The sequence below is a fragment of the Bufo bufo genome, chromosome 8, assembly GCF_905171765.1.
Source record: "Bufo bufo chromosome 8, aBufBuf1.1, whole genome shotgun sequence".
NCBI classification, from domain to species: Eukaryota; Metazoa; Chordata; class Amphibia; order Anura; family Bufonidae; genus Bufo; species Bufo bufo.
Window position 1 is genome coordinate 34,763,206 of NC_053396.1, and position 15,271 is coordinate 34,778,476.

The 15,271-nt window shown below is 45.8% G+C and overlaps 1 protein-coding gene across 1 annotated transcript in view; it reads left to right on the top strand.

Annotated features, from left to right (window-relative positions):
* The first annotated feature begins 786 nt into the window (after positions 1 to 786).
* PSMB7 (proteasome 20S subunit beta 7) overlaps positions 787 to 15,271 on the top strand; it is a 63,408-nt gene continuing 48,923 nt past the window's right edge. The window contains exons 1-3 of the mRNA XM_040405232.1: positions 787 to 935; positions 2,015 to 2,108; positions 5,559 to 5,656. Of these exons, the coding sequence (XP_040261166.1) occupies positions 874 to 935; positions 2,015 to 2,108; positions 5,559 to 5,656 (254 nt within the window). The 5' untranslated portion in view covers positions 787 to 873. The remainder of the gene's footprint in view (positions 936 to 2,014; positions 2,109 to 5,558; positions 5,657 to 15,271) is intronic.

Sequence of the window (15,271 nt, forward strand, 5' to 3'; positions counted from 1 at the left end):
CGTGCTTGCACACTATAGGAAAAAGTGGCGACCTCTCTGGTGACTGGGACCATGGGAGCGCACATAGGCTGGTGCTTTTTCCTATAGTGTGCAAGCACGACCATCGCTGATGGAGTGCAGGGTGGTCGTAGCCATGGAAACAAGCAGTGTATAATGTTATAGAAAAATGAATCCAGCCAGCAAAGGAGGCAATATGGACAATCACAATACATTAGTAAGTGCCTTGTAGTAACTTTCTCTACCTGATAAATGCTATTTGCTGAAGTGAGGCTCTGTGGCGCTGTGTGGTTTCCTAGGTAACTGCACCGCCGTATGCCATGCGGTTCTCCACACACAATGTCGGTTGAGCAGGAGGCCATTGCCGTCGTGACACGTCTGGTCGGTTGCTATGGGCAACCACTTCACTTTGCACAACCTTAAAAAAAAAAAAACTCACAATGAGCAAAAAGTAAGTCACATGATCCATCTAATGGCCTTGAGCAAAGAATTCAAGGAACTAAAGAGACTGTACTTCAAAATGAATATAACTTAGTGTGCAATGGATTGTGGGAGAAGAAGTTCAAGAGCGGCGGCCGTTGTACCGTTAAATTACTGTACCCGTTAAACTCTGGTACCTCGTCACTTCCGCTTGACAAGGAGGCGTGATCGTTCAAGTCGGCACCAGATTGGCTGAAAAGAAGGCGTGTTGGCGCCTGCGCACAACCAACCTGGGTACCATAATTTTACATTAGGCGCCTGTGAGCGCGCGGAGGGAGGCGACACCGTGACGCTGCATTTGTATGAACTTTATTGAGAACCCAAGACGAACACATAGGACAGGAAGTTATCACGATTGTTCTCCCGGCACCGGAAGTCGCCTCATTCTCAGGAAAGATGGCATCCGTGACTGTGCGATCTGCTCCTGTCAGCGGCTTTGATTTCGGGAACTGTAGGAGGTGAGGAGACAGTCCTGTGCAGGGACGGACATGGACGTCTGCGGCAGTGTGCTGGGGAGGACTGCTGACAGGCTGCAGGGGGTGACTCAGGGCTATGAGAGGAGCCCCAGCATGGAACAGGGGGGCACTGGGCTGCCCAAACCAGTATCCCCGCCAAACTGGTGACCAGGAGGCACTGATCCGCCCAAACCAGTGCTCAGGGGGTCAGTGGGCTGTTTAAACCAGTATACCCACCAAACTGATAATCAAGGGGGTAAGTGGGCTGCCTTAACCAGTATCCTCACCAAACTGGTAACTGGGGGGGTACTAGCCAGCCCAAACCAGTGCTCAGGGGGTCAGTGGGCTGTTTAAACCAGTATACCCACCAAACTGATAATCAAGGGGCTGCCCAAACCAGTGCTCAGGGGGTTAGTGAGCTACCTTAACCAATATCCCCGCCAAACTGGTAACCGGTGGGCACTGGGCAGCCCAAACCAGTGCTCAGGATGTCAGTGGACTGTCTAAACCAGTATCCCCGCCAAACTGGTAACCAGAGATCGCTGGGCTACCTAACCATTTCCCAGGATGTCAGTGGGCTGTCTAAACCAGTATCCCTGCCAAACTGGTAACTGGTGGGCACTGGGCAGCCCAAACCAGTGCTCAGGATGTCAGTGGGCTGTCTAAACCAGTATCCCTGCCAAACTGGTAACCAGCTAATTTCTATGAGCATCACGGACAAGAACTGGCGTTTCTATCATGGAGCTGGCCACGTGCGGTTCGGAAATTGCGGAACACACATGGGCTGGTATCCGTGTTTTGCACATTCGCAATTTGTGAACTGCAAAACACTTACGACGTCTGAAAGGACCCTAATGCAGAGGAAGCAGCTGATCAGTTGGGCCCAGGTGTCGGACCCCCGCCGATCTGATATTGATGACCCATTCGGAGGATAGGCCATCAATATATCCCGCCTTTAAAATGGGAAACACGCAGTGCTATTCTATTTATCAATGCGCGATGGACTCTCGCAATGCAGGTGTGAACAGAGCTCAAGGTATAGAAAGTTATGAGAATGTTCCTTGTTTGTTTCTGTCCATTAGAAATGCTCTTCTGGAAAAGGAATTGACACAGAAAGGGCACAAGCTTCCCGCAGCTCGCAAAACTGGGACCACGATTGTCGGAGTGGTGTTCAAGGTAAGACTTTGAGGGTACCCTCTCCCTTTGTGTGTTTGCAGGATATCGCAGAACTGGCTGGAAATCCCCATGTGGGGCGGAGTTTAATGCAGGTACTTCCTATTTAAAGGGCTTCTTCCACCAGAAATACTGTTATGTAGCTGACTGATATAGCGATGCGCTAATGTCAGCACTACATAACCGTATGTTTCTAACATTAGTCCCTGCAGCCGTTTTTGTAAAAAAAAAAACACTTTTATAATATGCTAATGAGCCACTAGGTGTTATTAGGGCGTAAAATCAGCACCTAGAGGCTCCGTCTACTCACCCTTTATCCCGCCCTGGTCCCCTGTTCTGCCCGCCCAGCTCCTCTTGATTGATGTCACTGTTCCCTGCATCGCAGACAAAATCCCGCGCCTGCGCCGTTCACTTCTGGCACCATCAAAGCAGTGAGTGAATGATACGCTCCTGGTGCCGGATTCCTCACTGCGCCTGCGCCGACTACGTCACAGTGAGGAAGTCGGCATCAGGAGACCGGCCTTCACTCACTGCGCCGAAGACAGAAGTGAATGGCGCGGGATTTCGTCAACGATGCGGTGGACCGTGGCATCAATCAAGAGGAGCAGGGGAGGCAGAACAGGGGACCTGGGCGGGATAAAGCGTGAGTAGACGGAGCCTCTAGGTGCTGATTTTACGCCCACATAGCACCTACAGGCTCATTAGCATTGTCTTCTTATAGGTGCGTGTCCCAGCGGTATATAAAGAGCTGAGCCCTGCAAGGTGGTAGCTGGAGGACTCCGGTCCGGCCACCATCAAGCCGGCTCCCCATAGAAGTGAACGGAAATAGCCAAGCCAGCGGCGTGCGCAGTGCGCCCTCCTTCACTTGCGGGGCTCCGTTCTCGATATAGGTGCGGGTCCCACCGCTATAAGACAATGGGGGCATTTCCTAGTTATATACCCCCATTGTCCATAACACAACCCCCTTTAATATATATATATATATATATATATATATATATATATATATTATTATAATTTTTTTTTTTTTTTTACTAACTAATTTATTTAATAGCTATTAGCCCCCTTTGGGGCTAGAACCTGGGATCTTATAATCCATTCTCCTATTCACCCTAACACAGATCTATTAGGGTGGATAGGATTTTACACTGTCCCTGTGCTTTGTGCGCACAAAAGCAGGGAGCTTACCATGGCAGCCATGGAAGGCTTCAGTAGCGTCCTGGCTGCCATGGTAACCGATCGGAGCCCCGATTGTGAAATCGTGGGTCTCCGATCGGTTACCATGGCTGCCACTGCCACCAATGAGAAGGGGAGGAGGGGACCCTTTTTTTCCCCGACGCAGTGAAATCCCGCGCATGCCCAGTACTATCTTCTACTGGAGCTGAAGGGTGCCGGGGACCTTATCCGGCGCAGGCACGGAGCGACAAGATGAGGTTAATTTCACCGCATCGGGAGAAAAAAAAGCCGCCCAGTGCAGTGAATACTAATGAGCTGGGCGACACTAGGAGACGGCAGTTGGGGTGCGGCTGGGCACAGAACTGAATGAGGGTCAGCCCCTTGGGCACAGAGTAAGATAATTTGCATATTGATAAAAAAAAAACTTTTTATAAGGAAAGGCAGCGAGGGGTGATAATGGTATACAAACCGGATTCCAAAAAAGTTGGGACACTAAACAAATTGTGAATAAAAACTGAATGCAATGATGTGGAGATGGCAAATGTCAATATTTTATTAGTAATAGAACGTAGATGACAGATCAAACGTTTAATCCGAGTAAATGTATTATTTTAAAGGAAAAATACGTTGATTCCAATTTTCACTGTGTCAACAAATCCCAAAAAAGTTGGGACAAGTAGCAATAAGAGGCTGGAAAAAGTAAATTTGAGCATAACGAAGAGCTGGAAGACCAATTAACACTAATTAGGTCAATTGGCAACATGATTGGGTATAAAAAGAGCTTCTCAGAGTGGCAGTGTCTCTCAGAAGCCAAGATGGGTAGAGGATCACCAATTCCCACAATGTTGCGCAGAAAGATAGTGGAGCAATATCAGAAAGGTGTTACCCAGCGAAAAATTGCAAAGACTTTGCATCTATAATCATCAACTGTGCATAACATCATCCGAAGATTCTGAGAATCTGGAACAATCTCTGTGCGTAAGGGTCAAGGCCGTAAAACCATACTGGATGCCCGTGATCTCCGGGCCCTTAAACGACACTGCACCACAAACAGGAATGCTACTGTAAAGGAAATCACAGAATGGACTCAGGAATACTTCCAGAAACCATTGTCAGTGAACACAATCCACCGTGCCATCCGCCGTTGCCAGCTGAAACTCTACAGTGCAAAGAAGAAGCCATTTCTAAGCAAGATCCACAAGCTCAGGCGTTTTTACTGGGCCAGGGATCATTTAAAATGGAGTGTGGCAAAATGGAAGACTGTTCTGTGGTCAGACGAGTCACGAGTCACGATTCAAAGTTCTTTTTGGAAATCTGGGACGCCATGTCATCCGGACCAAAGAGGACAAGGACAACCCAAGTTGTTATCAACGCTCAGTTCAGAAGCCTGCATCTCTGATGGTATGGGGTTGCATGAGTGCGTGTGGCATGGGCAGCTTGCATGTCTGGAAAGGCACCATCAATGCAGAAAAATATATTCAGGTTCTAGAACAACATATGCTCCCATCCAGACGTCATCTCTTTCAGGGAAGACCCTGCATTTTTCAACAAGATAATGCCAGACCACATTCTGCATCAATCACAACATCATGGCTGCGTAGGAGAAGGATCCGGGTACTGAAATGGCCAGTCTGCAGTCCAGATCTTTCACCTATAGAGAACATTTGGCGCATCATAAAGAGGAAGGTGCAACAAAGAAGGCCCAAGACGATTGAACAGTTAGAGGCCTGTATTAGACAAGAATGGGAGAGCATTCCTATTTCTAAACTTGAGAAACTGGTCTCCTCGGTCCCCAGACGTCTGTGTGTTGTAAGAAGAAGGGGAGATGCCACACAGTGGTGAAAATGGCCTTGTCCCAACTTTTTGGGGATTTGTTGACACCATGAAATTCTGATTCAACATATTTTTCCCTTAAAATTGTACATTTTCTCAGTTTAAACTTTTGTTCCGTGATTTATGTTCTATTCTGAATAAAATATTAGAAGTTGGCACCTCCACATCATTGCATTCAGTTTTTATTCACGATTTGTATAGTGTCCCAACTTTTTTGGAATCCGGTTTGTAATTTAATTAAGCATATTAAGACCAATAGAAGAATATAAGTCACTTTATATGCTCTAACGGCCTGTCAGTGTCCCTTTAAGGTAATGCAATTTGCTCATTTCCGCTTTGACAGGTCATTGAAGCCTTTCCTGGTGGGGAGTATTAGCCATGCTCTAGTAGACTTTTGATTAGCTTTGGCCTTATTCTGAAAACTTCTTCTTTTTATCTCCACAGGATGGTATTATACTTGGCGCTGATACCAGAGCCACAGAAGGGATGGTGGTAGCTGACAAGAACTGCTCTAAGATCCATTACATAGCTCCCAATGTCTAGTAAGTGTCTGTAGACTATAAGGTGGCATGTCTTACCTACATAACAATAGTGTCTAGCAGTTATCTCAGTACCTACCCGATCTTTGCAGTTATGACAGGTAAGCTATTGACTGCTTTTTTTTAATTTTTTTTTTAATTTTTTTATTAAATCTCCACTTTCTGAAATTGTTTGATGTAACAGAGGTGGTTAGGTCCAGTGATGGAACTATTACTATTGGGTGGCCTGGACCTCACCTGTCAGTACACGGTAATGATTACTGTATGTATACAGGCAGATGAGGCCCAGGCCATCATGGATGATGGGCACACATCTCACTGCTGGGTCTGTCAAGCGTCATGGCCGGATCTCGTTCCTTGCACTGTGCTCTTCCCAACAGGCACAGTGCAGTGACATGATCACACTTGCTGGGCGAAGAAGAAGAGTGCAGGATCCGTCTGTGTCTATGGCCCATGGTGGCTGCTGCAAAGCAAGGATCAGCAACCTCTGCCTCTCTGTTCTGAAACTACAACTCCCAGAATCCTCCTTTCACGTCTGTAGGAGTTAAAAGAACAGCTGAGCAAGTGAGCACGCTTTGAGTTGTAGTTTCCCAGAAGCTGGTAGGCCAAAGGTTGCTGACCCCTGCTGTAAAGCATCTCTAAATGTTGTTAAAGGGATTATCCCAGAATTCATAATGATAATGTAATCTCAGGACATCATTATCACATCAGCGGGGGTCCAAGTCCCAGCATCCCAGCCGATCAGCTGTTTTAGGGATCCACCGGCCCTCACCGGAGCTGTGGTGAGTACAGCCGCCTCCCAGGGCTTCCCAAGCACAGCTCTGTACATAGTATAGCGGCTGTGCTTGGTATTGCAGCTCAGTCCCATTCACTTCAAAGGGGCTGAGCTGCAGCTAGGCCATGTGACCAATGCAGTGACATCACATGGCCTAGGAAGAGGCTGCGACGCTCAGAGTGCCCAACCTCTTCTAACAGCTGATAGGCGGGGTCCCGAGTGTCGGCTGCCCCCCACCCTTCCTATGCCAGTCTGATATTGATGACTTTTCTTGAGGATAAGCAATCAATATTTTTTCCATGATAGGCCCATTAAAAACAGCTTGGGTAAGATGGCTGCCTCTCTAATCGTGTTCAGGAAATAGAATAAAAATTTGCAATCCGGAAATAAAACAAATTAGAATAGAAGGATATTTGTATGTACCTAGTTTTAACTGGCAGAAAATTTAACGGGACCCTTTTGTTAGAAAGGGATATATTTTTTTACTTAATATTCATAGAAAACATTTTTTTTCTTCATTTTAGCAGTACGATTAAATATAAAATATTGGCATTCTGTAGCACTCAGAAAAGAGAGAAAAGTCTTAGGTAATCCATTGCCAGATTATTGCTGTTGTGAGGGCAAGATGATATCTGCTAGTATAATATTAGGTGTAGAAATTTGGATAACTGTATGACAGCTTTATTGTTCTATAGATAGGCCTAGTTAAAGATGTCCACAGGGAGGGGGGCGTGGTCTGGCTGCCGAGGCGCGCGGATGTAGTGTGGTGTAGCTCCGGAGTTAGCACTACACCCAGCGACCTAAAAAAGCGACAAGACCCATGGTGAACACACCAAAACCAGTCAGACAAGGCACCGAGCATTCCCTGAGCATGACCGGGAGAAAAAGAAAGGGACAGAAACACCCGCAATTGACGAAGTTTTACTTCACCCGGGAGGCGGGAAGATCCCAAGATGACGCCGGGGAGGAGAACGATGCGGACAGCGACAAAGAAGAAGACGCCCAAGCAGCTAGTCATCCAAACTATGTGGAAGAACTTACCACACCGAAATCCCCAAGACCTGCACCCGGAATCAGAGATTCACATATCGGGCAAGAAGGAGCCTGCGGCACAGCAGCGGGGGGTCGGCCACATGGAAGAGAAGCGACTTCGGAAGCGGAGGAATCCCCGCACTCCACTCCTCTGAAAGGCTCTCCTGAGGAAGGGATAGCCGGCGCAGGTACTTTAAGAGCTAATGGGGACTCGCAGGTTATGGGAGAAGCGGAAATCTTAGCACTGCCAGTAGCTAACATAGCCCTGACAGACACCGCCATGAGAGACATGCTTGTAGTACAGAGACGCTCTCTCCTGCATGACATGTGTTCGATAGTGGCGCCCATGAGAAAAGAGGTGGAGGAGCTTGGGACCAGAACAGATCATCTAGAACATAAATTTGGGGAGTTTGCAGGCTCTCATAACGACCTTATAGATGCTCATTATGCCCTGGAGAACGAGGTGGAGGCCTTAAAAAGCAAAATGGCGGATCTAGAGGATCGTAGCAGACGCAACAATATTAAACTAAGGGGCATCCCAGAAAATGTGGGGGCCAAAGATATTCCTCTATATGTTAAAGAACTGATCAAATGCGTTCTGCCCCACTGCAAAGAAGGAGACTTAGAGATCGACAGGGCACACAGAATCCCGCGTCCCAGACATATGGATGAATCTGTGCCAAGGGATGTTCTTGCTAGAGTTCATTTCTACACTGTAAAGGAGCAGCTGATGTCTTCCGCTAGAAAAAATGGTGGTCTACCTGCACCGTATCATAAAATATCTCTATATGCTGACCTGTCGGCTACTACGCTTAGGCAAAGAAGGGCCCTGATACCCATCACATCTGCCTTACAAAAAGCCAAAATCCAGTATAGGTGGGGGTTCCCTGTACGCCTTCTAATTTATCACATGGGAGAACTGTCTGCTATTAAAACAGTGGAGGAAGGGAAGAAAATTCTGCAGAGCTGGGACATTCCTATTGATCCGCAGACGGAACAGCGCCGGGGTCATCCTGAAAAAATCCGGAGAGATTGGGACACTGCCAGTTGAAGAGGCTCACCAAGGGTGGTCTAATCTTTAGTGCAAATGGCCGGAGCGGTGATCCGCCGAACAGGCTATTACCGAGGCTTCAGACGGGACTTTGATACCCCAAGTTATTTAGGTTCACGTGGAGCCTGTTGGTTCTCACGAATATACCTACAGGTTATGTTTTTGGTTACATGTTGTTATTATTATTATTTTTTTTACCTTTTCTTAGCAATGATATGGGAAGATACGTCCACAAATGATGTTAAATCTATGCCTGTACTATGCTCCACCTTCTTCGCGCTATGGCTGCAGGCGCTCTGGCTGGGAGGCGTCTTGCACCTTCTTTACAGTTTACTGTGCGACTTTCATACCTTGCGTTTTAAATTGCTTCATTATGGTAATAACCTTTGCAAGTATTAATGCTAATGGTTTGAATAGCCCAATGCGCAGATCGCATTTGTGGAGGGAGGTCAGATCCCTTAATTGTGATATATTGGGAATACAAGAAACCCATTTGATAGAAAAGGATGCACACAGATTACAAAACAATCAGTTCCCCTATATTTTTCAAGCCCACTCTAACTCCAAAACTAGGGGAGTGCTAATAGCTATAAAAAAATACCCTGGCATTCACATTGATAGAACATGTAAGTGACCCAGCAGGTAGATATGTAATGCTGATATGCACCTTGAACAACTCCCCCTTTACTCTGGTATCGATATACGCACCTAACAAAGGCCAAACGAGATTTGTGAGGAAAGTATTAAAAATAGTCAACAAGAAAAAGAAGGGACAATTAGTGATATTTGGAGATTTCAATTTGACTGTAGACCCTGAAATAGACTCTACATCCTCCTCCTGCAGATCAGTTCAGACTTTAAGCGATGTTATTTGGAAGGCGGAGTTGTTTGGCGTATTAAGCATCCTGCAGATAGAGAGTTCACGTTTCATTCAGGGGGACATAATGTATACTCTCGCATAGATATGTTCTGGGGAGACAGGACGACGTTGCCTAGAGTGATGGAAGCGGAGATAGGGCAGATTAAATGGTCTGACCATGCTGCTATTACAGTGAAAATATCAGAGGATAATAATTATTCCTCAAAATACATCTGGAGGAGCAATCCTATACTATTGTCTTGTCCACAGCATGGTCAGCGCATTGAATCGGACTTGAAAGAATTCTTCCTTCTTAACAAGCAAGATAATACCAATCCTGCGATATTGTGGAACGCCCATAAGGCGTGTATAAGAGGGTCATTCATACAACAAGGGGCGGTGAGAAAAAGGAAACTAGAAGAGGCCATGTCACAAATGCTTACAAAATTAAAATTATTGGAAGAAAGGAACAAAAATGACCCCCCCCCCCCCCCCCCCCCCCCCAATGCAGAGGCACTAAAACAAATTAGGCAAGAATTAAGGAACCATATGCTAGACTCTTATGAGAAGGGCCTTAGGAGAACCAAGGCAAGATACTATTCTCAAGGAAATAAGGCGGGGAAACTCCTGGCGGCTAGCTTAAAGGCCAAAAGAACAAAAAGTAGGATACATTATCTTCTACACCCCAAAACACAAACCAAATTGTACGCCCCACAGGACATAGCAGAAGGCTTCCAATCTTATTACCATGACTTATATAATCTAAGGAACTCCATGCCTACTTCTCCAATCTTGGAAGACCTGGTGAGTAGATATCTTAGTTCCCTAAGTCTACCTACATTAACTAATACTCAACTCCAATCCCTTAATGCCCCGATAACAGAAGAGGAGATTGTGAAAGTGATTAAATCTTTGCCCCAAGATAAGGCCCCCGGCCCAGACGGCTTTGCAAGCCATTACTACAAAAAGTTTGTGCATATACTGAGCCCCTTCCTAAAAGATTTGTCAACACGCCTTATCCTCTGGAAATTTCCCTAAGGAGAACTTATAAGCAATCATTATTACTTTACCTAAACCAGGTAAAACGGCGGACAGACCACAAAATTTCAGGCCCATATCGCTATTAAACCAGGACATAAAAATATACGCCAAACTCCTGGCTCTTAGGATAGCCACAATACTTCCTTCTATAATTCACAAGGATCAGACAGGTTTTGTCCCAACTCGCCAGTCCTACTTTAATACTAGAAGAATGCTGGGCATATTCCACCAAGTCAGGCAACAAAGCACCCCTTTATTGGTGCTGGCCTTGGATGCCGAGAAGGCATTTGACCGAATTAGGTGGTCGTTTGCCTTCTCGGTGCTCTCGGCTATGGGATTCAGTGGCCCTATCATATCCGCGATTGGGGCCTTATACAATGACCCCACAGCTAGTGTTTATGTCAATGGAGCCCTGTCAAAGATGTTTGAGCTGTCCAACGGTACTAGACAGGGCTGTCCATTGTCGCCTCTGATTTTCATTATAGCAATGGAACCACTAGCTCAGGCAATTAGAATGGACCCATCAGTTTCAGGGATTAAAATTGGAGGACAAGAGCATGTAATTTCGCTCTACGCGGATGATGTATTGCTGTCATTATCTAGCCCAGAAAAATCATTAGCAGCGGTTATGAACCAAATAGAATTATATGGCAATCTTTCATACTACCACCTTAATTCCTCCAAAACACAAGCACTGCCGATAAATGTCCCAAACACTCTGATCCAATCTTTCAAAGACAAATGGGACTTTGACTGGTGCACAGACAGTATCCAATATTTAGGCACTAGCATGTCTGCATCAATGTCAAAACTATACGACCTTAACTATGAATCCCTATTGGCAAAAGTAGGTAAAGACATAGAAGAGTTCCATAAACACAAAACTTCATGGTTAGGAAGGATTGCGGCCTTTAAAATGTTCATACTCCCTCGCTTCTTGTATATATACCGCACGGTCCCAATTTTGCTGCCAAAAAGGTTCTTTAGAAAGGTGCAACAAGTACTCTCCAAATATATTTGGAGAAATAAGAGGCCGAGGATAGCAAGTAGTATAATTCGGAGACCCCGGGCAATGGGTGGTCTGGCGGTCCCAGACATGGAACGATATTATATTGCCACGTTAGTGTCCATGCTTAGGAGTTGGTACAAAGAAAAGGTAGAGATTCCCTGGGTTCAAGTGGAGCAAGCGCAAGCAGCACCCTTTACCTTACCAGACTTGGTGTATCTACCTTTCTGGGATATTCAGACCCCTAAAAACCTAAACCCAGTAATTTGGGCATCAGTGATGGCATGGAAACAGTTCCATAATATGAATAGAGGGGGGTATAAGCCAAAATTATCTTCAATTCCATTCTCTCTGATCAGAGCATTACTCCCACATGCGGATCTTTCAGAATGGAACATAGAGGTCAAAAGCAATATAGAATGGCTTTTTGAAAAGGGGACGATGAAGTCTTTCCAAACCCTACAGAACCAATTGCTGATGCCCAAGTCAGATTTCTTTAAAGCGAACCTTTCACCAGGATTTCACCTAATAAACTATTAACAGTACCTTTATAGATTATGCTCATTCTGTTTAAATGCATTCTTGTCCCGCTTTCCTGGGATGTATATTGATGAAAAAAACGACTTATAAAGTCCATGTCTCCAGCTCCTGCAGTCACGGTGGAAGTCAAGGGGGTAGCCCTTCCCTCACTCCGGGCTGTACCTCCCCTGCCCTAACCCCTCCTCTAACTAGTGAAACTGACACCCGGCTCGGTCGCCGGGACCGCGCTTGTACTGGCGGCGCATGCGCCGTTGGTCTCAGTAGCAGCGCTATCCCGTCCAGGCGCGCGCCTGAATAGAAGACAGGGAGGCATCGGGGACGGACGGCGCATGCGCAATTCACTCACAGGATCGCGCTTCAGTCCGCGCCTAGACGGGATAGCGCTGCTACTGAGACCAACGGCGCATGCGCCGCCAGTACAAGCGCGGTCCCGGCGACTGAGCCGGGTGTCAGTTTCACTAGTTAGAGGAGGGGTTAGGGCAGGGGAGGTACAGCCCGGAGTGAGGGAAGGGCTACCCCCTTGACTTCCACCGTGACTGCAGGAGCTGGAGACGAGGACTTTATAAGTCGTTTTTTTTCATCAATATACATCCCAGGAAAGCGGGACAAGAATGCATTTAAACAGAATGAGCATAATCTATAAGGTACTGGTAATAGTTTATTAGGTGAAATCCTGGTGAAAGGTTCGCTTTAAGTACTTACAAATTCGACATTTGATACAATCATTAATTCCATCAGAGGTGAGATGTAGTCAAGAAGGGATGTTGTACCTTTCTGGAGAATCCAAAGGAATCAAAAAGTTGTATGAATCATTACTCCAACCAACACAATTCAGGAAGTCTCACCCTATGCGTAAATGGGAAAGCTCCCTGAACATCACTATAACAGAAAATGATTGGCAAAAAACAATAAAATTGATCCACTCCCACTTACATTGCTCTAGCCATGTGGAATTGGCTTTAAAAACTATCCTACAATGGTATTACACCCCTGAAAGATTATGCCACATGTATGTAGGGGTATCAGGGGATTGTTGGAGGGGATGTGGAGGGAGAGGTACACTTCTTCATATTCTTTGGAAGTGCCCTATGATCTCTAAGTACTGGGAAGAATGTGAGGAACTGTTGAACAAGCTGCTCCAAAGGAAGCTTAAGTGGACGCCACAACTTGCCCTACTTCTAATCGGAGTGACATATCTTCCGGTGGAAGATAGGAAATTGGTAGGTGTTATATGTGTTCTAGCAAAACTAATGATACTGCAGAGATGGAAATCCCAGGAAGCACCTAGGTTAAAAGATTTGATATCAACTATCAATACCACAGTGGCTTATGAGAAAATCATAGCTTTAGGGAATGGTTCCTTCCAAAAATTTTCAAAACGGTGGCAGTTGCGGGAAACTTCTAGGTATTGTGTCAAGGGACAATGAGCAGATAGGTCAGAATTGATTGAAAGTGGGTCCTCAACAAGTGGGGGCATGTAGATGCGCAAAGGACTATCAATAAATGTACCCCACGAGTAAAGGAGTATCACCATTAGTTAAAATAAACAGGAAGACTCTGCAAATGTTAATTGGAAGAGGTGGATATTCAATTCAATTCAATTGATAAGGATGAAAACACATATGTACAAGGCTATATGGTGAAATATCAATCATTACATGGCGGATACTGGCACCAAACGGGGATGATGTCTAAAATATTTAATGCTTAATTGTAAAACTGTTATGTTTATACGGTTAGTTGTTGTTTTAATAACTTGACTGAGGGAGAGCAGATTGTACTGCGACTTTATTGTAATGTGTATTACTTTTAAAAACACCAATAAAAACGATTGAAACAAAAGATGTCCACAGGAGGGCATTGCACTCATCAGTGTAAGGCGTTGTTCACATTTCTGTTTTTCACTGACTAATGCTGTCTTGGGTTTTCTGCGGATAGCACAGGTACCCATTGATTTTAATGTGTCTGTTCCCGTATTAGTACCGTATTTTTCGCCCTATAAGATGCACATAGGTTTTTTAGAGGAGAACAATAAGAAAAAAATATTTTCCATTACACCTCAGGTCAGACCAGCAATCAGACCCCCAATGTGAATCAGACCTCAGATCAGACCCCCCCAATGCCTCAGTTTAGGGATCGACCGATTATCGGTTTGGCCGATATCGGCCGATATTGAGGATTTTGAACGTTATCGGTATCTATTTTGCCGATATACCGATAACATATTGGGAACACAGAACGCGCTGCTCTCAGCGCTCTCTGTGTTCCCTCCGCAGCACAGGGGAGAAGGAAGCCGTGTCTCCCTCCCCTGTGCTGCTGCTGCCACCAATGAGAGGAGAGAGGACAAAAGAAGGGGAGGGGCTGTGGCCACCGCTCCACCAATGAAGATAAGCCTTTCATTCATTCATATACAGGAGGCGGGAGCTGGCTGCAGAATCACATAGCCGGCTCCCGACCTCTATGAGCAATAGCTGCGATCTGCGGTAGTTAACTCCTCAGGTGCCGCGGATCGCAGCTACCGCTCATAGAGGTCGGGAGCCGGCTATGTGATTCTGCAGCTCCCGCCTCATGTATATCAATTAATGAGAGACTTATCTTCATTGGTGGCGCAGTGCGCCCCCCCCCCCAGTATTAATCATTGGTGGCAGTGGCCACAGGATCCCCTCTCCCCTGCTCCTCCGATCGGAGCCCCAGCAGTGTAATCCTGGGGCTCCGATCAGTTACCATGGCAGCCAGGACGCTACTGAAGCCCTGGCTGCCATGGTAAGCTCCATGCTGCTGTGTGCACTATGCACAGAGCAGCAGGGACAGTGTGAGCTCCTATTCACCCTGATAGAGATCTATCAGGGGGAATAGGACAAGGGTTCTAGTCCCTAAGGGGGCTAAAAGTTAGTAAAAAAAAAAAAAAAAAAAAAAAAAAAAAAACACAAAAATATTAAGTATAAATGAAAAGGATTTAAAAAAAAAAAAAAAAAAAATACACATTAACAATAAACAAAAAAATACACATTAACAATAAACATTAATTTTCAGCAGATTTGTGTAGGAAATTTTTTTTCTTCTCAAAAATGAAAATTCCCAGAATATCGGTATAAATTATCGGCATCGGTCCTAAAAAATCAATATCGGTCGATCCCTACCTCAGATCACCCCCCCCCCAACCTTCAGCCATCTATCAGCCCCCCAGTGCAAATGATATAAAAAAAACTCACTTACCTCTTCTGCTCCTGGACGCCATTGCGATCCTCTTCATCCTGCTGTCGGCTGTGTATTGCGGCGCACAGTGTGAGGTCACAGAGCGCCCTCACGCTGTG